Below are 24,520 nucleotides of genomic sequence, written 5' to 3'. Positions count from 1 at the left end.
CGGAGAGTGAGAGAAGATGATTGTCAGTATGTAGTAGTGTTAGGGCTATTGGTTGGGGATGGTCCCATAGTATTAGTATGGGGTGTAACTTGGCATATCCACAACCTTGTATATATAGAGGTAGATCTCCACTCACAAATGTTATGCTTTTCCTTAATCAATCCGCCTCACTATACACTTTTAAGTCCGATTCGACATCGCCATCGCTACGCACCACCTAGCTTACCTCACAGATCTGTTGTGAAACTGAGCGATCCTCATTTACCACTATCAAAGTTTACCGTACTGTGTCGTACCGTACACTACGGAGACCCGCCATTTGGTGTCTATCCTACCATGAGCAATCATCCGTGACATGGGTGTCTGGGCATGGGGTAAGTGTTCTTCTACAGTAATGATGGTACTCCAGCTGGATTTCCCTACACATTGCTAAATATTCGTTGGTATTACTTCCATTTGCCGACTCCAGAAGATGTGGTATGGTTTCTCAAGGATCTATGATACCTGATCGTGGGAGCTAGGTGGAGTGGGGGGTTCCTACCGTCCAAAGGGACGAGAGATATCATTCCGTGGTACCACCCGCCGCGGAGCGTTACTGCTTATAACAGCGCTACATCAAAACTTTGGGTGTCGGCCAAGCTTTGTACTATATCAACGGGGCCGAAGGATATCCGACACTTGACAGTAAATCCCTGCAGGGGGGCATCGCAGCCTTACCTCCTCCCCTTCTAGTGTGGCATTGTTCCTCAGAAGATTCCTAGAAGAAGAAAACTCAGGAAACTCCTACCCCTATCCACAGATGATAATACTAGTCTTGGATGGTTGAGGCAATTCCAGCAAGGAGACAATTTCAAGACTTCAGGACAAACCTGCATAACGCTGGTCAGTGAAGAGAAACAGCGCAAGTGCCAAAATATTTCCCATACATGCCACAACCTCACCAGTTCCTGGAATTGTGCTAGTCCTAAGTCGTTCCTCAGGTGTACCGATTTAGCACTCCATCACAAGGCGATTAATTAAGGAATTTGCTGCGGATGATGCCTTAGAGTAGTCTAACCAACTACCCGTCCCAACTATTGAAACCAACTACGGCTAGACCTAGCGTTTCTGCGTCCTTATCAGCATCCTTTGGTGTTTGGGAAAATTGCACACCTGGTAGATTCGGATAGTACAAACACTAGATGTTAGAGATGGAGCGGTTGGTAGCAGACACCAGTTATGTGCCGGTATACTAGGTTAATACCAGTAGATCTTGAAGCCCAAGAAGTGTGGTGGATCTCTTCTGTTTCACAACGTTACTTTTTCTACTTCGTATCTCTATGATTTTTCGCAGACTTCCTCCATAAAAGATTATGTATGTACTTTGTCTCTCTTTTCCGTTCATCGTTCCCATACACGTATGTATTTCTTTACTCATTAGATCATAACATTATCAATATCTACTCGCTCTTTTGTCAGTCTCCTTTTTGCTCCTAAATCCAAGTGAATACACCCGTATTCTGACGTTTGCCTATAAAAGTTCATAATAAAAAACCATATAGTGTCGGTTCTGCCTAGCGTTTGCTAGCAGGCATATTTAACCTTTTTTTTTTTACAAATTGCAAAATGCCACATGAAGGCAGCCCAAAAGGTTGGAGTTACAAATATATTGTATCCCAACCACTCGCTTCCTATGGTAGGTGTGAACCAAGCATACCATTTCACATAATAAATTTCTTCCACGAGCTCGAACAAGAGTTCAAGCTTCAAAGAGGGTGGTTATAGAACACTGAAAGAATCTTATATTTTTTAGTAGTAAAGCCACTAGACAAAAGTCTTAGTGATGTTGAGTCAGCAATGTTATCAAAATGTAGCATGTAGATATCAGAGAACATGACACACCAAAATGCCTCCCAAGAAAAACTCAGTTTCGCGCTACAAGCCAAAAATGGCTTGGAGAGAAATGTCAGATGTGGAAAAAGGTATGATAATAGCCTTTTTCCACATCTTTGAAAAGATATCTGTGGTCGCCACTCTCACCAACACCCTCTGGTATACTGTTCACAACTCTTTTACCCAAGTATGTGATTAAGGCCATATAGAAAATGCTCTCTGGTCAGGCAGGCCAATCATCCTTAGCCAGCAGGAGTGCTGATCAGTAGTCTATGCAGCCAAAAAGGATTGGGGCATGATACAATTAGAACTCCAGAATCAGCATGCCTCCCATGTTTCTGTCCGGACAGTTGACTAGATTTTGTGCAAAGCCAATATTAAAAAATGGCTTGCGTAAAACCAACCTCAGTTGATAGCAGTCCACACTAAAAAGAGGTTGGAGTGGGCTCTCACCCAGAAGAATTGGACTGCCAAGGACTTCTAGAGTAAACTCTACAGTAATGAGTGTACTGTAAGGAAGTCCGCCAATCCAGCCCAGAAATGGGTTTTTCACACACCGGAGAAGTGGCTTGCCAATTGCATCAAGCCAAGGGGGAAGGCCAATGAGGTTGGCCTCATACTGTGGTGATATTTTTGGGGCAGTTTCTGGGTCTCTTTAGTGCCTATTTTAGAGAGCAAAGTAGACTGTTGGGTTTACATTGCTCTCTTGAATAGACACCTTTCTCCTATGATGGAAGACATTGAGCGAGAAGTTGGTGAACCCTTATTCTAGCAGGACAATGCCCATGTTCATATGACTAAGGACACTTGAGAGTGGTTTGCAAACAACAGGATCAATCTTGAAGATCATCCTTGTAACCGGTACCAGTACTTGGTTATTGGTTTTATTTTATGTTTTGTTTTAAGTATTGTTTGATACTTGGTTTTGTTTTATGTTTTGTTTTAAGTATTGCTTTGATACTTGGTTTTGTTTTATGTTTTGTTTTAAGTATTGCTTTGATACTTAATTAGTTTTACCAAAGTGTATGGATTGATGCCTTTGATTTCTTTCGTTCATGCTAGACAAGAACAGATTTGTGTACTTAAAGACCGCCTGATTTCACGATGGAAAAGGAAGACTTCAACAGACAGTATTTCAATATACTTGGTTGAATGGTTACTTCTTTGTTCCTCAGTATACCCTCGAAGCCTCCTTTAGTTCTCAGCTCTCGCCTCCTCTCTGGAAGAGCAGGCTATCTGCCAACTATCATATCTATTACCGATAACATAATTAGCACCTTGCGAATACGTTATATTTTTTTAACCTCAGCAAGTGGTTAAGAACCTGTCTCCGGATTTAGACCTGATCAATTTATCGACATCTATCTCAGAATGCTACTTGAGAGAAGTGGCAGAATCATAGCACATTTGACTTTGTCTCAAAACCAATATAGAGTCATTGATGACCAGGAGTGGGAAGCAAATCCTACAACAAGACCTTACAAGAAAGAAACAAACCCAGCACTCTACAAAGGAGCTGGGAGAACCTGCAAACATGGAAGACACACAACTCCCAGGAGAATTCCCTTTTACGCCAGCAAAGAAGCCTTTCTTTGAACCTCCGATTGACCCGGAATCCAGCAGTGAATCAGATATGGCTAGTACAGGAGAAGGGCCCTCAGGAGGAGGAAAATCTGGAGCTCAGCCAAAAGAAGAGGAAATTTCCAGAGCATTTGAACCTCCTAAGTTCAAACACCACCTCTCAGCAAAGTTTACAGGAGAAGGAAAAGACCTCAAACCTGAAGCTTTTGATTGATGGACGACTGAAATCACACACTACCTTCTCCTACAAGGGAAAGACGTGGAAGACCCTACAACTGGACTATACATTGGATCATTCTGCAAAGGAAAGGCAGCCGACGCATAGCACCAATGCTATAAGAAATACGGCGGAAATGTAAGATTAAGAGAATCTACGGTTCTTGATTACCTGAAAGGCTGATTCCAATCCTCTATCCCAAACGACCTCCTATATAACAAATTCAACCAGCTCTACCAAGTCAATGGAATGTATGTCAAAAGATTCACAGACGTAGCTAAAAGTCTAATGATGTATAAGGACCGAATGAAGAAAGGAAGCTTATCTAACTACATCCTTAAGCGACGATTCTATGATGCCATGCATCCTACCCTCCAGCAAGAGGTAGAACTACTTGAGGAAGATGACTGTAACCAGTACGGGTACTCGGTTATTGGTTTTGTTTTATGTTTTGTTTTAAGTATCACTTTGATACTTGGTTTGTTTTAAGTATCATCTGATACTTGGTTTTGTTTTATGTTTTGTTTTAAGTATCGCTTTGATACTTGGTTTGTTTTAAGTATCATCTGATACTTGGTTTTGTTTTATGTTTTGTTTTAGTATCGCTTTGATACTTAAAGAGTTTTACCAAAGTGTATCGATTGATACCTTTGATTAGTTTCGTTCATGCTAGACATGAACAGATTTGTGTATTTAAAGACCGCCTGTTTCTATGATAGAAAAGGCAGACTTCGACAGACAGTATTTCAATATACTTGGTTGAACGGTTACTTCTTTGTTTCCCCAGTACACCCTCGAAGCCTCCTTTAGTTCTCAGCTCTCGCCTCCTCCCTGGAAGAGCAGGCCACCTGCCAACTATCGTATCTATTACCGATAACGTGATTAGCACCTTGCGAACACGTTACAATGACGATAATATTGCAATAATAATTGCAAGGGCAGAAGGAAAGGATGCTATTCTCCATGAAACTAAGGCGTATAAGATACAGACATCCTCTAGCAATAATAGGCAACTGCGACACAAGCCCTCCAACTACTCTGAAGAAGATACCCCACGGGTTTTCAAGAAGACAACCAAATCCACTAAAGAATCGAGATGACAGAAAGGAGAATGCTTTGAATGCAGAAAAACAGGACACATGGCAAAGAACTACCCTACGAAGAAGGGAAAAGGAAAGGCAATAAAGCAAGAGGTATCAGCCCACAATATTGAGAGCAATAGTAATGATGCCCAATCCAGCTAATTTGAGGAGATCCATATCAGATACATCGATGTGGAGTGTAACAGTATCTGACCTCCTACTACAGTTAAAGCACACACCATCCTAGAAGGTACTATTCTGATCAATAGCAAGAAAGCTCGAGTCCTATTCGACACTGGCACAATTGGAAGAGATATGATCAGCAATAACTTTATCTCTGTCCATGGACTCCCCACTCGAGACCTTAACCAGCCTATACCAGTCAATATGGCAGTAAAAGGATCACGATCCACAAGCCACAAAACTTGTAGTGCAACTGTCCACCTTGGTTCCGCCGTCCTACCCCCCCAAGAGATGCTAATTGGAAACCTAGCCAAATACGATGCCCTGATAAGGATGTTATTCCTGAACCGCCACAAAGCTATAATCAGGTGTGGAGAACCAACTATTAGTTTCCCAGATCAGAAGGTCAGAGTCTTATGTAAACCAACAAGCAGAGAGTACCGAGCCACAGTCTGTGAAGCAGCTGCACAATGCCTATTGGATGAGTACTCGAATGTTTTCCCTGATCAGATCGCTGAAGAACTACTGCCTATGAGGGAAGTGAACCACCATATCCACTGTTGAGACCCCTCTAATCTTAAGAACCAACCTACCTACTTCATCCCTGACGCATACAAAAACCCGCTATATGACTGGATAAACCAACAACAAAGAAGAAAAGTCATCTACTGAGTGGAAGCACCAGGTACCATACCTATATTTGTCCAATCCAAAGCAGACAGCAAAAGAATTCACCCTCTGGTTGACCTCAAACTATGGAATGAAAACACGATTATGGACAGCTCCACTATCCCAAACCAAACCCAGATCTTGAATACAGTTGGATAGGCTAGATTCTGAAGCAAGATTGACCTAAGTGATGCCTACTTCCAAACAAGATTAGATCCAGAAAGCGAACGCTATAATAGTTTCAAAACACTCTTCAGAAGTTTCATTAGCCAAGTTATGTTACAAGGTGATATGAATGCGCCTGCCACCTTCATGCAAATTATGGAAAACCTTCTAAGCAAATACCTCCACCATTTTGTATGGGTTTACATTGATGACATCCTCATATTTTCAAAATCCGAAGTGGAACATGCCTACCATATAGGTTTGGTTTGTACCAGACTAAGAGAAGCTAAGTTATACACTAGCAGAAACAAATTAATCCTGTTTGCCGATAAGCTCGATATCCTGGGACATGTGATAGACGATGAAGGAATATATGCAGCCCCCAGGAAAATATCCTGTTTAACAGAATGGACAACACCCCAAAATCAAAAGGAACTTATGTGATTCTTAGGACTAGTCAACTATATCTCCCAGTTCCTACCACATCACGCCACTGTGACTGCACTGCTCATAGACCTTACTGGCAATGCAGAATTTGTCTGGACCCATACTCATGACCAAGCCTTTACCAACATCAAGGAATTGATTAAGAATGCCGATATTATATGGCCTATCGACTACTGTAAACCAGACCCAATATGGCTGATTACTGACACATCAGATGTTGGAGTTGGAGCATGGGTTGGACCAGGAGCTTTGCATGAAACGGCAAGACCGGTGACATTACACAACAGGAAGTTCACTAATTCACAGATGAACTATGGAACTACAGACAAGGAAGCCCTTGCCATGATCGATGCTCTTGCTGCCTTCAACCACATCCTGATGGGCAATACCTTCACCATTGTCACTGACCACCAACCTCTCACTAATCTTAAGACAAAAAAGGTTCCTGGAGGAAGAAGAACACAATGGATAGGAGAAATCAGCTAATAGGATGCTAAAATCATCTATACCCCTGAAAGAACCAACTATTTAGCTAATGCTCTCTCCTGCCTATATGAGAATCAAGAACTCACAGACTCTTCTTTTGTTTATGACCATACAAGACAAAGCGAAAATAGCCCTGACAACACCTCCTATGAACAAGAACCATCATTGGCTACCGCCAATACTGCCTCTCTCTTCAATCCTTTCTCTTACACCATGTACGGAGCTGCTGGAACAGAATGAGAAAAAGATATTGATGATGAGTGGAAAGATGATTGCACCCTCCGCAGTACACCTCCTCACGAGCTTGAACAAATCAGAATCTACTGGTCCTACTGTTACCTTGATAGCTGCCCCTTTCACCAGACTGAAATTAAATTCGGCAACAGATACCAGCGACCATACTATACTTCTGCTGATGATTCCAAAAATACCATTTTTGACACTGTAGAAGGAGCAGAAGAGATGATGGATGAAGTTAACGATAGATTAATCCAATCTCCCCTTATCCTTAACCCCACCCCAAAACGAGACCAAGGTCTTGAAGAACTCAAACAAGCAGCAGCTTAGATGAATGCAATATCTTACCTACACCCTCCGCAGTCAGCACCGCCATCCTCTCCCCCCATAATGGATTCACAACTACTGTATGGTGGACATTTACAAGTATACAACAATAAAATCATTGTTTCTGTTATGCCCCCCACGATTCCTGAGTACTGCTGACAGCTCTATGAAACCTTTGAAGAAGAGAAAAACCATGTTGAACTGACAAGAGGATCCCTCATTGAGGATGAACGAGATGTTTGATCAACCACAGAAGAATTAACCTCCTCTTTCTGAAGCCAAATGATAGCAGGATACTACCATGACTCTATCTATTTCAAAGCTATGGATAGCTCCAGATATGGAGATCTCGCCTCCTACAACATATTCAATGGAATGGTCTATACCAGTGCCCGTTATGGTGAACATTACCTATACATCCTGAAAGACCACATGTTAAATAGAATGACTATTAGGGAATATGTCATTACCAAAATCCACAACAAAGACCACCATAGTGCGGACCGCAATCTCCAATATGTCTCAGAATATGTTTACTGGCCTGAAATGCGAAAGGACTTCTGCGATTTCATCAAACAATGCGAACTCTGCCAGGCAAATAAGGAACGAACACAACTCCCTAAAGAGACAGTGCAGACCCTTTAGCTACCTTGTGAAATATTCAAATCCTATGCCATCGATTTCGCAGGACCATTCAACAAGTCCGCCGAATATGATACTATCTTGGCAGTTGTGGATGAGCTTTCTGGATACATATGGCTCATACCAATAAAGGTCACTGACTCCTCTAAAGATACCTAGAATAACCTCTCGCGATACCTATTTACCCCCCATGGATACCCATTATCCATTGTCAGTGATGCTGATCCCCGCTTCACCACTAGTTTCTGAAAACAAACCTTGACCTCCCTTGGAATTAACCACACTATGGCTGCTCCTGGGCATCATGAGACTAATGGCCAAGCAGAACAAAAGATCCGCAAAGTCAAGACCGGAATTAGGAACAAGATCAATGAACGATAGACCAACTGGGAACCAGCCCTCCTTGAACTTGTCGCATATATTAATGCCGGATATTCAGACACCTTGGGAAAGTCTCTATACAAGGCAGTATTTGGCCACCAATACCCTCTCCTACCTACAACACTATTCAAGAATTCCTCAATCCCCGCCTCTGATAACCACTTAAACCGCCATCAAGTTATCCGGAATAATGCTTTCCAAGCTGTTAAAGCAGCCCGATTCCAGAGTACTACTACTGTGCAGAAACAACGATGCAAGTACCTTCCTATTGCACCAGGTGACATGCTTATGGTCCATGGAAATATGTTTATTACCAATGTTGGATGTAGCAAGAAACTACAATCACGATGGCGAGGACCCTTCAAGGTCTTATCCTTTGACAAGCATACAGAAAACTATACTGTCCAGATGGATGGATGCATGTATCGCCACAATACTGCCATTTTCCACGTCTCTGCCGTCAAGCGATTCCACCCAAATGACGACTCCAAGTTCCCTGGAAGAATCCACTCTTGACCTGCACATATCATTATTGATAAGAAGGATAAATGGGAAGTTGAAGAAATCTGAGACTACCACCTTTGGCATGGAAATGATCAGTTCCTGGTAAAATGGAAAGGATACCCAACGAGCGAAAACAGCTGGAAACCACTGAAAGGACTAGAGTACGCTCTGGATATGGTGAATGAATGGTGGAAGGACAACATGCCAAATAAATCCCTCTCTCCAATGATCAATTACATCACAATGTGCTAGACACTGATAATGCCAGAAGCCAAGCGATGGCAAGTTGAACCCGAAGTAAGGGATAGGTTCTGGGTACCATACTTTGAGTTGGAATTCAAAAGCAGCGATGAGGAAAATCAGGCTATAGAGCAGGCTCTCTACAACCCTATCTGATCGCCATCCACCATCCGAATACCATAATGATATCAAACTATGTGGAACTTAATGTGACACTGCAACAACAGATTGTTGGATTGTTGTTGAACCATGATGTTATCCAACCTGAAGAATACTTCGCCGTCCTATGGGTGAACTACTGTCCTGATTGTGATAACGCTTGGGTAGATGTACAAAATGAATCTGGTATTCATGACTACTGCAATTTGCATTTCTTTGAGTTTAGATGTTTTCTTAGGATTTTCTCTTATCCCTGGTATGACACTTATGATGATGAGCTCATAGCAGAAACTAAAGCCTTTAGTTTCTCAGACTCCGCTTTTGATGATTATTAGGTTTTGTTTGTTTAAACAGTTGTTTTGTTTTGGGGAATGTAACCGGTACTAGTACTTGGTTATTGGTTTTGTTTTATGTTTTGTTTTAAGTATTGCTTTGATACTTGGTTTGTTTTAAGTATTGTTTGATACTTGGTTTTGTTTTATGTTTTGTTTTAAGTATTGCTTTGATACTTGGTTTTGTTTTATGTTTTGTTTTAAGTATTGCTTTAATACTTGGTTTTGTTTTATATTTTGTTTTAAGTATCGCTTTAATACTTAATTAGTTTTACCAAAGTGTATCGATTGATACCTTTGATTAGTTTCGTTCATACTAGACATGAACAGATTTGTGTACTTAAAGACCGCCTGATTCCACGATGGAAAAGACAGACTTCGACAGACAGTATTTCAATATACTTGGTTGAACAGTTACTTCTTTGTTCCTCAGTATACTCTCAAAGCCTCCTTTAGTTCTCAGCTCTCGCCTTCTCTCTGGTAGAGCAGGCCACCTGCTAACTATTGTATCTATTACCGATAACGTGATTAGTATCTTGCGAATACATTACAATCCTCCTCTCTCCCCCAATCTCAAACCCATCAAGTACTCCTGGGTTGAGCTCAAGCAACACCTCCACCTCCAATACCCAGATATCCCGGATACCCAAGGGGGTCCCTAGAGGATTCGGGAATGACTGGCAGAAGTGCTACCCCTCGTATGGGCAACCATTTCCGATTCCTTTTTTGAAAAGCTCTGGTATTCCGTGCCTTCCAGAGTTGCCACAGTTATTGATACTAAAGGGAGGCATACCAGATACTAGGTGGACTTTTAATTTTTAATTTTTAGTTTTTAGTTTTTATTTTTACTATTTAGCTTTTAATTTTTAATTTTTACAATTTCATCTGATGTCTTTTTTTTTTTTTTGGTTATTTAAGGGCACCCGGAGGGGGGAGGTGGACGGCATTACGCGATTCAGAATGGCACAGACTGTCTCATATTTCGCCATCACCAAGACTTTTGTCTAGTGGCTGTATCTATCCACTCCGGACCCTTTTCAATATTGAGAAAGTCCAGTAGGTTTACAACTTTACAAGGAGACCAATAGTGAAAAGGTCATTTAAAAGGTGAGGCTGTGTACACAGACCAATTCGGCCACTCTCGCACTAGAGAACCTGTGTAGAGTTCAAGATGCATTGCTGATTCATATCCCCAAATTGTAAGGGACGAATAATTATTGTTTTTATCCTTAATCTATTCCCTTTCCTTCCAGCACCCAATTGACTACACAGCACACTCCGTCTCCGCGGTAGGGCCGATCTTTCCTTCAATGCTACCAATGGGTAAGCATATCAATCTCCCAGTCCCCGTAGAGAATAGCTTGATTTATTTTTCCTGTGATATTGAAGATGGTAGGTAATGAGGTGAGGAATTGAAATTCCGGGTTCCTGCCAATTTGCTATGGGATTCACCAATTTATTCCTGAATCTTGCTTAATTACTACGCTAGGTGGGTATTTCATATGTGATGCTGTAATGCTACTCGGGAAGAAATAACTACTCCGCCTGAAGTTAGGTATACGAAAAGCGGTTTAAAAGAGCAATCGCTAGAAGGACATCAATAATTCAAAAAAGGAAGATTGGGATGAGGCTCGTGAGAGAGAGAATTTGGGCAGATACTCACCAGTGCAATTACAAGTGTGCCCAGTATAACATGGAAATGCTACAATCCAGTGTTCACCAGGTATGACAATCGCGGGTAAGGTACAGTACTGTTGCCTGGCCCCAAAGTCGGGGCACCACGAATTCCAGCTTTGGTGTTTCCCAAACATACCTGGCTGAGGTATGCTATGCAAACTCGACGGCGAGATCTCCCGCTCAGCTGTGAAAAATAGCGTGATTACCAATAACTCGATCATGTAAATTTAGGAATTTAGCATCATTATTTATTCGCAAAGTAGCCGTCCTACTTCCAGGTTCCGAAGGTGTAATTGAAGGTCCCTGACAGCGCTACTTGAGACCAACCACCGAAAGAGATAATATATCATACTATCATACTATAATAATTACATAGTCGACCATCTCCTCTCACCGAGCACACATACTTTTTATCCTCCTCTAAGACGGTCATCAGCTTGCATCAACAGCCTTCGTCGTGGTCACGCTTTTCCTATTCTGCCGCAGATCATATCGCCATCAGTAGTGTGGTCAGCGAGTCCTTTCTGTGGCATTACAAGGAAAAAAACATCTATTCTTCGGGTGCTGCGAAACAGTAAGATCCGTATCCAAATGCGTGGGTGTAAAAAGAGAGCCTCTATGATTGAAAATTGGCCAAATAATACCAAAAGATGACTTAGGAATAACTACGTCATCCTCATTCTGCAGACGAGAGCAGTAAATTGTCTGTAAGTTACAGTCCGGAGGAAGAAGTAGTGGTGAAATGGCCACCTTATACCAAAAAACTATGGATTTTTAGCTACCTGTAGGTTATAAACCGCCAGACATTTTTTGGACTAGACTTTTGGTTTGAGTCCTTCTGCCAGAAGTTGGGGAGGTTAGAACGCATGGTAGTCTACAAGTACTGTACTCGTACCCGAGCAGCCTCTCAGAAGGACTGGCCTGAACCACGTGATTGGCTTTGATGGGTGTGTGCACTTCACCTCTCAGCCTCACCCCAACATGTCAAGAGCAGGCTATCTTGAGCTCCTTTCCAGAACTTTCTCACCTTCTACTATCGAATTCGAAATATTCGGATTATTTTCTACATCACACCGCAGGTCTGATCCTCGCTATTGATGCAGACCCTACTCATATCTGACGCTGGCTGTTGGTATGCTGCAGACCGGCTAAGTTAGACCCCCCGGCTGAGTGAAAAAACTCGAAGGAAAATTGGGAAAGAATCAAACAGTACGGGTTAAAGAACAGGCGTATGAACGGAGTAAGTGTAGCCCTCGCACTGAGAGCAACCTTAAGCTCTAGCTAGCGTTCCCAGGAACAATCCTTATTACTAACGCTTTACAGTACCAAACGTCAGAGCTCCAGCAATAACTCCCAACCGCGCCCAATTCATACCCAAGTATTTAGGCAAACGAGCCAACGCTGCCACACCTAATAGACGAGATTAGTTTCAGGATAACCGTGACGACGAGTTCGGCTCACCCGTCGCAATAGAGGGGGACTCTGGCCCTAAAATTCCCACACCCGGATAATAGCTCGGAGGACGTATTACAAATTAGAAATTATGAGTCAGTATATATTGGCAGGCGTGCAGAAGATGCTTGACCCAGATGACCCGGATAGCTTAAGGAGAATCAATAACCAAGGTGTGGCGCTGCATCATCAGGGAAACTACAACGAAGCGGAGAGTATGCATCGACGTGCATTGGCAGGCATGGAGAGAACTCTCGGGCGAGATCATCAAGATACCTTAGATAGCGTCGATAATCTCGGTTCGGCGCTGTATTTCCAAGGAAAGCACGACGAAGCCGAGATTATCTATCGACGTGCATTGGTGGGAAGAGAGAGAACGCTCGGGCGAGATCATCGAGATACCTTACAAAGTGTTAATAACTTTGGTGTGGTGCTGTATCATCAGGGAAAGTACGACAAAGCGGAGATTATGCATCAACGTGCATTAGCGGGTAGAGAGAAAACGCTTGGGCCAGATCATCGTGATACCTTAGATAGTATCAATAATCTCGGCACGACCCTACGCAGTCAAGGAAAGTACGACGAAGCCGAGATTATGTATCGACGTTCATTGGCGGGTAGAGAGAAATCGCTCGGGTTAGATCATCTAGATACCTTAAAGAGTGTGAGTGATCTGGGTGTGGTGCTGCATCGTCAAGAAAAGTATGACAAGGCCGAGTTGATGCATCGACGGGCGCTGGAGGGCAGAGAGAAAACACTCGGTCTAGATCATCGAGATACCTTACAGAGTGCTAGGGATCTAGGTATGGTGCTGCATTATCAGGGAAGGTACGACGAAGCGGAGAATATGCATCAACGTGCATTAGCGGGTAGAGAGAAAACGCTCGGGCCGGACCATCGAGATACCTTGGAGAGTATCAACAATCTCGGTACCACTCTACGTGGTCAAGGAAAGTACAGCGAAGCGGAGATTATGTATCGACGTGCATTGGCGGGCAGAGAGAAAGCGCTCGGGCCAGATCATCCAATTACCTTGCAGAGTGCCAATAATCTCGGTGAGGTGCTATATCATCAGGAAAAGTACGACGAAGCCGAGATTATCCTCCGACAAGCATTGACGGGCAGAGAGAAAACACTCGGGCTGTACCATCAAGATACCTTACGAAGCGCCAATGATCTAGATGCTGTCCTACACGATCGGAGAAAGAACGAAGTGGGAAGCGTGAACCCAGTAGGTGGGGGGAGCGCGCCTGGGCCACATCACCCAGACGTCCTGTTAGGTGTTGTTGGGCTAGCTGTGAAGCTTCTCGATGAGAGGAAGTATGAAGAAGCTGAGATCATATATCGACACGCCCTAGGGACTATGGAGAAGGCTCTAGGGCCCGATCACCAGGATGTCCTCGACAGTGTGAATATCCTTGGAGAAGCGCTACTTGATCTAAAAATGTATAACGAAGCGGAGGTCATGTGTCGACGCGCGCTGGCAGGCAGAGAGAAGACATTTGGGCCAGACCATCGAGATACCCTACTAACTGCCAACAACCTTGGTGTGGCACTACGTAATCAGAATAAGCACCACGAAGCGGAGATTATGTATCGGCGTGCAGTAATCGGCACGGGGAGGACGCTTGGACCCGACCACCGAGATACCCTAATGTGCGTCTATAACCTAGCTGGGTTGCTGCAAAGACAGAGGAAGTACGACGAGGCGGAGATGATGCATCGGCGAGCGCTGGCAGGGCGAGAGAAGACTCTGGGGCCAGGTCATCGACACACCCTCCGCAGTCTCATTAAGCTAGGTGCGGTGCTGCACGAGAAGAGAAAGTACGATGAATCGGAGATCATGTATCGACGTGCGGTTACGGAGGCAGAGAAATCTCTAGGGCCAAACCATCCAGCGACTCTAAGGAGCTTTAACCAGCTCTCGATGTTTCTTTATGCCCGGGCGACGAGTACCTTAGACGAAGTATCATGACAGAGATAAAAGGCTTATGTCTGCTCAGGGATAAAATTATGTTGGCTATGTTTTTTTTTTATTATTATTTTCCGAATTTTAGCTGTTATAACGTCGGGCTCTTGATGACCCCTTATTGGTGACTAGCTTTTAGGTGGGGGCATTGCAAAGTTTATGTATTATTAAGTTAGGGGCGTATGAGGAAGATTGCATGCAGAGGGCGTTACAGAAGAAGGGCCAAGCTGCATTCACAATATTACCATCTGCGCTGCAAGTGGCTAATTCCATATTCAAAAGCCCAGGCTGAGTTCAACCTACCTTTTTGTGTCTCACACTGGATGCCGTATGTAAACCCTACACTCATCCAACTCCTCCATTAAGCTCAGAATTTCTCCTCACGCCGGTCCGGCTAAGTTAATGGAGCCTAATAAGTCAACCGTACTGTATCGCATCCTACCGTACGTTATGGAAACTTTCCGTTCGCAGCCACTCATGCCATCAGTGATGACTCGTGACGCCAGTATCATAAGCATTCCTCTCCAGTAATGATACCCTAGCCAGATTTCCTCACAGTTTGCCTAACACTCGCTGGTTCCACTTTCTTTTGTCGAGGCCAGATGTGATACGGCGCTTCCAGGTTTTACGATACCATACTTGATCCGAGGAGCGGGGAGGAGCGGGGAGTTGAGGGTGAGAGACACCATCCTATGGTACCACTCCCACGCGGCGCGTTACTGCCTATAGTAGTATTAGATTAAAGCTTTCGGCACCAGCCAAGTTTTGTATCAGCGGAATGGAAGGATATTCGATACTATACTGTAAATTCCTGCAGGGGGTCATCGCAGTCTTACCTGCGTCCCTTTTAGTATAGCTTTATTCCCCAGGACATTCCCATAAATATATATATGTATATATATATCTCGAGAGGCCCTTATTTCCACCCACAGAAAACAATACCGGTCTTACGATAGATGGCTGGGACAATTCCAGTAAGTAGACAATGTCAAGACCTCAGCAAAAAAAAAAAAAAAAAAAAACCACAACAATACTAGCTCATGAAGAGCAACGACCCAAGTGCCAAAAAATCTTGTCCAACCTCAAGTAATCAGGAGTATAACAATCGAGTAACGTGCAAAAACCTGCTAGTCAAGGAAGATGTCACGAGTAATAGTCCAAGTTATCCAGATAACCGACTACTTCCGAGCACCACAAGCTCAAAGACCCCAAAATAGTATTAAATTTTCCAATGATCAAAGTTCCTAGCGAGAGCACGTACTTCGAGGGAACCACAAAATATTGTACGGATCAGTAATTTTTCCCCAGTAGCAACCGTTCGTTCCGACCCTCAGAGAAGAAAAGAGGAAAAAAAACCAAGTTCCTATCGAAAAGATCGATAGCAAAATGGTCCAAAATCTAACCCCACACTTAAAGGCAAATTTCCAGAATTCGACCCGCGAATGGTTATTCTAAAATCAAACTAGGCAAATAAATAACTCCCGGCTCACTAATCCCTTCCCCCCCCCCAACCCTTTCCATCGGCTACCCAATTGTTCGAGGACAACACCTCACCCCTGCCGCTCGAGCACCGTACTCGTGCCTCCGCGCCAAGAATAGGCATCTCTTTCTGACGCAGAACCCGATCGTGATGAACGAAATCGAACCATGTTGGAACTAGTCGAAAGTGACTCCATGGCTCGAAAATTAATCTTATGGGCCGTAAGTTAGTGAGGAAACAAATCAGCACGTAATTCTAGATAATGTCTTTTGTCATATTAGTTTCGGGGTTGGAGAATATTGCTATCAAGCTTGGGTGGTATTTATTGTTGTCTCTCTCTATGGTGGCCGTTTACGGGTTCCTTTAGAAAAGCAGCTTTCAACAACCATACTTTTTGTATCATATGATAGGTCAGTGGGGGGGCTATTCCAAAAGCAGTGCCCATTCTTGGTGCGGAGATACGAGTAGCAATTACATCCACTATTCCATGGCCCAATTCTACAAACCAGTAGACCCGCAGCAGAAACCAGTCATTCCCACAGCCTCACCAAAGAACTTGCGTTCAATCGGCCCCCAGTGCAGAGCCCACTGTTTTTTTCTTCCCCATGACACCCCCCAGCAGATAACATGATGTGAAACCGAAATTCCTCCCCGAGAGTTCCCATGTACTAATTCACACGGGTTTATCCAATGTGTTCCTAGGATTCCGCCAAACCGCCCCACCAGATAGGCACCTCACGCACCGCAAACACCGCCCGGAGAAGGAACACCTTCCTCCCGAGGTTAAGCGTAACACTTGAAAGGAATAATCGCAGCTAAGATACCAATGACAAAATGAGCAGGCTCAGGAGAGGGTAGAATATGCCCGACTTTCTAGTAGGGTGATACATAGATAATCACTCGCGCACATGCTCTCACTCGTTACTTCCTATCAGGGTTACGTGTTGAATGTACTCTATGGGTATGCCGCAGCCCGGTTCTGAACAAGCGCAAACCTGCTCACAATGTCCTATCCTGGCTCGAAACACGAACTGCAACGACGACATGCGATACGATCAATCCTCTCAAAATGGCGTAAGGGTGAAGCGAGTAATTGCTATATCATCCGACTTAATTTGCTGTACCAAAATACCCCATCCCATTATATAAAAAAAAGCCCCCAGCCAACAGAAGTAAAAAAAGCACCGGAAAAACAAGGGCAACACAAAGCGCGCGCAGTTAAGCGCTAATTTAGGAAATAATATCATATATATACTCTTCGGCTCACCCACCAACCAAAATCTACACCTCTTCCGTGCCAACGGGGGCATACCCATCTCTAGCTCTTCTTCCGGCTCTCCACCTTCCCCACCTACTCTGCCAGCCCGTGCTGGGGCCCCTGGGCGCGTCCAGATCACTCAGTTCCTCGGCCTTCATCCCATCAACCGTCATCCAAACCGGCCTTCTCCAGAACTTCAGAAGCAGACTGGAACACACGACAGAAACACTACTAGCCGCCATGGCAGCGCCCGCCGCCATGGGGTGCAAGTGCAATCCCAGCGGCAAGAAAAACCCCATGGCAAACGGTAAACCCAGGATGTTATAGAAGCACGCCCAGAGCAGGTTCAGCTTTATCCTGCTAAAGATGGTCTTGGAAAGGTGCAGGGCTGCGGGAATGTCCAGCAGAGATTGGGGCCGCATGAGGACGATGTCGGCGGCTTCCATAGCCACGTCCGTGCCCGAGGACATCGCGATTCCGACATCCGCAGTCGCGAGCGCTGGGGAATCGTTTATGCCATCGCCGACCATAGCTACGATTTCGCCGGAGGCTTGGAGGGACTTTATTATCTCCCGCTTTTTGTCTGGAGAAACGGAGGAATAGACCATTGAAAGGGGTATGCCGACTTGTTTGGCGACTTGTTGGGCGGGGGCTTCTTGGTCGCCAGTTACCTGTTCGTGAGGTTAGATGAGGTGGGTGGCCAGAAGAAGCGGGGAGGAGACTAACCATTGCTATTTTGACACCCAGTCTGTATAATGCCTCGACAGCATATCTAGCGTCTGGCTTCAGTTCGTCACTAAGTGCTGCCAGTCCTGCGTATTCCCCATCAATTGCAACAAAGACACAGGTGTTTCCATCGGCATTTCTAGCGTGGACTGCGAGACTTACGCCTTCCGCTTCGCTAACCGCGTCTTCGGGGACCTCGATGCCGCTTTCATTAAGGAATCTAGTGTTTCCAATAAGGACTTTGTAAGCTCTTGGCTCAGTGGCTGGCTTAATGTTCGCTTGAACGCCGCGGCCGACAGTGGCTTTGAATTCCGCGATCGACCCTTCAAGAACTCCGTCTACACCTAGATCCAAGTGTTCCCTAGCAGCGGCGGTAATGGCCCTGCCGACAGGATGCTCACTACCAGATTCAGTAATGCCGACAAGCAACCACCAGAGGCGGGATCTCCATTCGGTAGATCCCCATGCTGTGGACTGCTTGCTCACGGTAACGGTCATTCGTCCAATTGTTATCGTTCCGGTTTTATCCAGGACGACTTGCGTGATTTTCGTCGCAGTCTCTAGCGCTGCACCACCTTTGACAAGGATACCTTGCTCTGCTCCGACGCCCGTACCTACCATCACTGCGGTAGGCGTGGACAGGCCGAGGGCACATGGGCAGGCGAAGACGATGACGCTGATACAGAGCTTCAAGCAGACCATTAATGACCCGCCGCTAGATTCCTTTGAGAAGATTGCCGGGGGTTCGTTCAGGACATTGCTAAGGATCATCCATCCAATGAAGGTGATTAATCCTAACGCGATGATGCTAGGGACAAAGTACCCAGCGAGGACATCAGCCATTCGTTGAATAGGCGCTCGGGAAGTTTGGGCTTCTTGGACGAGCTTGACGATCTGGCTCAGTTGAGTGTCCCTCCCGGCTCTAGTGACTCGGAAGTCAAGACGACCTGCGCTATTGACTGTTCCACCAATCAATAGTGCTCCCTTGCATTTGAGGATTGGCATGGGTTCTCCAGTGACCATGCTCTCATCAACGTAGCTTTCTCCCGCGACGACAGTTCCATCAGCAGGTATTCTATCCCCTGGACGGACAATCACAATGTCGTTGACCTGGATAAGTTCTGTTGGAATAGTCCTCTCCTCGCCCGCATTATCGTCGTTTTCCATGCTCAATCCTGCCCTCTCCGGGTCGACATATATTGTTGCCATCGAAGGAGCGAGAGACATCAGCCTTGATAAGGCTCTTGAAGTCTGGCCCTTTGCTCTGTTCTCAAGGTACCTTCCTAGGGAAATAAACGTGATCAACATGGTAGAAGTGTCGAACACAGTGCCAGGCTTGGTGTGGGGAGAACACATAACAGACATGAGCATAGCCACGATTGAAAAGAAGAAAGCCGCCGAAGTTCCGAGAACCACCAAAACGTCCATGGTAGCACTCCCGTGCTTAAGGCTCTTGAAGGCACTCCTATAAAACCTTAACCCGATTCCAAATTGCACCGGAATGGTTAACAGCAAACAAATGACATCGCCCAGATACAGTCCCGGTATTATACAGAGCTGGCCGATGTACTTATCGAGTCCCTTAAACCACATAGGAATTATCATGGATATCAAAAACACGGGAACGGCAAAATACAGCGAAAACCAGAACGCGTGCTGCCATTGTTTGATTTCCTTCGTTTTCGCCAGGGATTCTAGCTGAGCGCTATTGTCTTCCATATCCGCTAGGAGGACGTTCATGTTTAATGACTCGGCTATATCGACAAGGTTGCGCACTCCAGTTTTCGACGGATAGTATTCGATTACAGCCCTTGCATCAGGTAATGTCACAACTGCATCGATAACCCCTTCACAGGTGCGAAAAGAGTTCTCTAGCCTTATGGCATCCTCCTCTGAGTTCACGCCGAAAACCTTGAATATTATGGTATCTTCTTTTGCACCCTGATCATCGTTGCCCAGAAGGTCTGTTGATATGATTTTTGCATCGAATCCTCGGTCGTCGATTCTAAAAATAATCAGCCATTCAACTTCAAGCATCATACAATATGATGGCTTACATTTCTGCAATCTTTTCAGCCGAAATAACATTCGGATCGTGAACCGCCACTGCCCTCTCCGTTATTAAGCTGACCGTAAAGCTTCCAATCCCAGCAACATCCTCGAAACCTCCCTCAATAGCCGCAGTACAAGCGCCACAAGTCATACCCTCTACAGCAATCGTCGTCGTAGCTAAATGCGGTGTCGAATCGCTCATGCTCCGTCGTCCATATCCTCCAACAGGTTCAGTACGTACAATCTTCGCATCGAACCCACGATCCTCGATGATTTCCGCTACCTTCTCCGCCGATATCTTTGCCGGGTCGTGAGTAGCAACAGCACGGTCCGTACCCAAATCCACCGCGACGCTCTGCACACCATCCACGTTCCTGAAAGCGCCCTCGATAGAGCTTGAGCACGATGCACAAGTCATGCCCTCCACCGCAATCGTAGTGGCGACCCATCCCGAGGCCGACGCCCCCATCCGCCTACCCCCCGGTGACCGGCCTTTGATGTCGGAGGAAACAATCGTTGCATCGAAACCGCGGTCCCCAATTCTGTCATACCGGGTTAACGCTACCTTCCCGCGGAGTTGATAACTTCGGTGTTTAAAACTCACATTCCAACAATCTGCTCTGCTGAGAGTCTCGCGACATCGTGGATCGCAACGGCTCGCTCAGTGATCAGGCTTATGGTGAAGGACTCTAACCCGTCGACATTTGTGAAGCCACCTAAGTTGTCGCCACGCTCGCGGCTCAGAAAAGTGCCCTGGGAGATGTAAGAAGCAACAAACCTTCAATAGCAGACGTGCAAGCGCCACATGTCATTCCATCGACAGCGATGGTAGTCTGTGCGAGTTTCTTCTCCCCCCTATAGTCCCCCAAGTCCATTAATGGGACTTCCTCCTCCGGTTTTGAGGCTGACATGCTGTCACGAACGGAGGTATGATTTTTGGCCATAAAAGAAGAAACAATTTAAAAATAAAAAAAAGGTGGGCTGAAATCTAATAGCGGGAACTAAAGGATAGATGTGAAAAGAATTGGAAAAAGGGGAGCGGGATAAGATCCCTTTCAACAACAAACACCCAAGCCCATATATCGTCCAAGTTTGCCGAACAGGAATTTAAGGTAGTCGAGATGTAAGATAGGCGAGAAGGGCGATCTTTCGAGAGAGGAGTGTCAGGTGTAGGCTAGGGGAGCGAGAGAGGAATGGGGGGATGGGGGGGTGTATGAGGTGGCGGGGAGGGATTCTAACGGAGAAAAAAGATGTTGGATATGATGCAAGTGGAACCCCCGGAGGCGTTGGAGCCAGGAGGGCCAAGTTAGAATAGAAAATGATTTGGGAGTGAGAAAAAGAAGTGCCGGGCCCGCAGCAAAACTAGAGAAAGGGGAGAGAGGGAGAAAAGGAGAAAAGGATGTTCACTTTCACTCTGGCTGAAGACCCGAGAAGTTGATTACTGGATCCGTAAAATATGGGTCGAGGGGGTAGGATAAGACAACACTCGAGCACAGTGCAGTATTGTAACACACCACCGCCATCACCAAGGGAGATGAGAGAATAGGATGAGGGAAGAGGCAAGAGTGTGAGAATAAGAATAGGTTCAGAGGGGAGAAATCCAGGCGAAGTAAATCAGACAAGGATATGGTGGGAAGGAAAATGGTCCCACATGACAAGACTACTATACGGCAATCTTACAGTACCGGCAGCTCCGTCCAGACTACCGGTATCGTACTGAACTTGAGTACTCGTACCGGTACTATTCACTTGCTCACTCACCCACCCGTCTCAGCACATTTCCTTGTTTCCGAAGGTGTTTGAAAATACCAAGTATGATACCAGTACTAAACCCTCTACATAAAATTCATCTTCCTTCCCAACATAGTTCCATACGCTCGGGTGCAGCCGCACCTATCCGCAAACCGCTGAACCGCTGGCAACTAGGTACAGGCAGCGAAAATGGACGTGATCCCTCAGGATGTCGCGATGCCTTCTCTGAAGCTCATGGTGTTTGTGCCTCTTCCTCCTCCTCCCCTGGCTCGTTGATTATTTATCAGTATCATACCATATCACCCACCACAACCGTATTATGACCAACCGGTCGCTCTCCTCCGTTACAAAGGCTCAAAATCACCGGAAAACCTCCCCCATCCCCCGAAAACACCGCTACTAGTATCACTACTATCGGTACTGCACCTACTACGACAGTTACCCATTCTAGCCACCGCCTGGGCCAAAAGTCCACGAGCCACAAGACCCATTTTTGCCGTCTGCCTCTTTCTTTGTGCTCATACAAGTATGATACGGTAGTCTATTCGCTTCTACTAACTACCCGCACCACTGCGATAGCCCCAGTACTCGTACAGTATGTATTCTCTGCGGAGCTGAGAGTCAGAGTGGTTTCAGGTTAAAGAATGAGTGAGCGCACGACAGCAGGGATTACTCGTACCGATATAGGTACATCGTTTGTTGCTTGCTTTATTCGTTTGGAATCTTGTGCACCATAAATAAATTTGGCCCCTGCAACTTTGGGGACAAAGGAGAGCATTATTCAGCAGGAGGCAGGAAGAAGTCTTGGTCGGATCTCACCGATTAATCTAATCTAATCTTTTACTTGAACAATGCTATTATCATACAACACTAAAACCATGTTGTTTGAGACTTATCTAAATTATCATTGGGTGCGCTAACTTAGCCTACCGCATGAGGTTGTATGTCTTCCCCACCAACAAACTTGAGCTCTAAATTATCTTCCCATCATTCATCCACCCATCCATCTATCCATCAACAATCGACCCTCCACCAATCCGCAATATAGTGCAACACCGCCCACCCGCTGAAAATTAACCAGAGATGGCGGATGAACAATACCTAACCTCCCTCCAACCCTTCATCCTCCTCGCCAAGTCTGCCACCGGCAGAGCAGCCGCTGACCTCGTCATGCAGGCGACGGCAGCACCGGGCTGCTTCGTCTTCAGTGAACTCCTGGAAATGCCCAACATCCAAGCCCTCGCCAAAACCGGTGACGGGAAGAGGTACATTGACCTTTTGAAGATCTTCGCTTACGGATGGTACGGTGATTATAGAGGTTTGATTCTCATCCCCTCTTTAAAACGCTAACTAACACCCCATCCACCCCTAGACAATGCCAAAAACCTCCCCCCACTCTCAGCAGCCCACCTCCATAAGCTGAAACAACTCTCCTTGATAACTCTCTCCTCCCAGGGCCCACAGAACCTAACCTACACCTCCCTCCAGCGCACCCTGGATCTGCCCAGTACCCGCGCCTTGGAAGACCTCACCATAAGCGCAATCTACGCACACCTCCTCGTTGCCAAACTCGATACCAAGGCTGCGCGCATCGAAGTGTCCAGCACTGCTGGCCGCGACGTCGCGCCGGAGGAGATCCCGGATATGATCGCCACCCTGAAGAACTGGTGCCGGCAATGCGAGGATGTCCTCGGCGATATCGACGAGCAGGTACGATGCGTGCAGCGCGAGGCAATCGCTAGGAAGAGGGCTGCGGACGAGTATGAGAGGATTGTGGCGATGAGGAAGGAGATTGTCAAGTCGGAGGAGAAGGGCAGTGGTAGTGGTGGTGGGATGGGCCCGGGAATTGTTTCGGGAGTCCCGGGTGGAGGAGGAGGGGGAGGTGTGGCCGGGAAGGGGAAAAGGGTCATCAGCGAAGGTGATGAGAGTGCTATCCGCGGCAGCGGAGGCTGGGGTGAGGACGACGAGATGGAAATCGACGAAGGTCCCTTCGATGGCGTTACCCCTACCAGCAGCGCAGGGGGAGCAAATACCAGCAAGAGACGCACCAGGAAAGGCCCCGGGAGTGGCCTCGGTGGTATCCTGGGTAGTGGACGAAGCAGGAGATGATTTCTCTCCTCTGTCTTTCATTTATTCAGTTATTATTTCTACCGTCCCAAGTTACTGTTTTTCTTTCCCACACCTCTCATCCAACAATCTGATTTGTATAGATGGGAGCTAGCTGGCTGGTTTAATTATGAGAAATTAAAAAAAAGTATCAATGGAAGCCCCTATATATTATTATTACCGGGAGGTTGGGATCGGTGGTGTGGTTGAAATTATCATAGGAAGGGAGGAGAGGGGGAGGAGAGAAAAGGGAGAGTTAGTGGTGGAAGCATTACGCGTTGGTTGCTATGGTCTAATTGCTGTATATTGCTGACATGTCTTGTCCCTATGATACTGTACGATGATGGGCAATGGAAGAGATTCATATTTTCTCTTTGCGAATGTTTTGATGGTTCGTACGGGGTGGGGAATTTTTTTTTCTTCTTGTCGCGCCGGTGGGTACGATAGGTTGCTATCGTCCCGGTTTAGCGGCGCAGCTTTTGTTTGGGAGGAATATGTTCACGGGTTCACAGGGAATCACTCGA

The 24,520-nt window shown here is 45.7% G+C and overlaps 3 protein-coding genes; 2 read left to right on the top strand and 1 right to left on the bottom strand.

Annotated features, from left to right (window-relative positions):
- GSTUM_00009745001 (uncharacterized protein) overlaps positions 1 to 14,841 on the top strand; it is a gene marked incomplete at its 5' end in the record, with an annotated part of 36,574 nt that extends 21,733 nt beyond the window's left edge. Inside the window, one exon of the mRNA XM_002840883.2 lies at positions 13,957 to 14,841. Within this exon, the coding sequence (XP_002840929.1) occupies positions 13,957 to 14,628 (672 nt within the window). The 3' untranslated portion in view covers positions 14,629 to 14,841.
- A 2,351-nt stretch (positions 14,842 to 17,192) lies between these two features.
- Positions 17,193 to 21,650, bottom strand: GSTUM_00009744001 (uncharacterized protein). XM_002840882.2 has 10 exons: positions 20,917 to 21,650; positions 20,743 to 20,854; positions 20,144 to 20,680; positions 19,705 to 20,091; positions 18,843 to 19,560; positions 18,562 to 18,773; positions 18,429 to 18,468; positions 18,245 to 18,353; positions 18,087 to 18,172; positions 17,193 to 18,031 (listed from the first exon to the last, which is right to left on the bottom strand). Exons 1-10 carry the CDS (start codon positions 21,011 to 21,013, stop codon positions 17,384 to 17,386), a joined length of 2,946 nt encoding a protein of 981 aa, XP_002840928.1. The 5' UTR covers positions 21,014 to 21,650; the 3' UTR covers positions 17,193 to 17,383.
- A 1,256-nt stretch (positions 21,651 to 22,906) lies between these two features.
- GSTUM_00009743001 (uncharacterized protein) lies at positions 22,907 to 24,068 on the top strand. XM_002840881.2 has 2 exons: positions 22,907 to 23,208; positions 23,263 to 24,068. The coding sequence occupies exons 1-2, from the start codon at positions 22,974 to 22,976 to the stop codon at positions 23,997 to 23,999; spliced, it is 972 nt and encodes a 323-aa protein (XP_002840927.1). The 5' UTR covers positions 22,907 to 22,973; the 3' UTR covers positions 24,000 to 24,068.
- The last annotated feature ends 452 nt before the right edge of the window (positions 24,069 to 24,520 follow it).

The sequence above is a fragment of the Tuber melanosporum genome (genome assembly GCF_000151645.1).
Source record: "Tuber melanosporum whole genome shotgun sequence assembly, scaffold_60, strain Mel28".
Taxonomy (NCBI): Eukaryota; Fungi; Ascomycota; class Pezizomycetes; order Pezizales; family Tuberaceae; genus Tuber; species Tuber melanosporum.
This window is presented reverse-complemented; position numbering and strand designations above follow the sequence as displayed.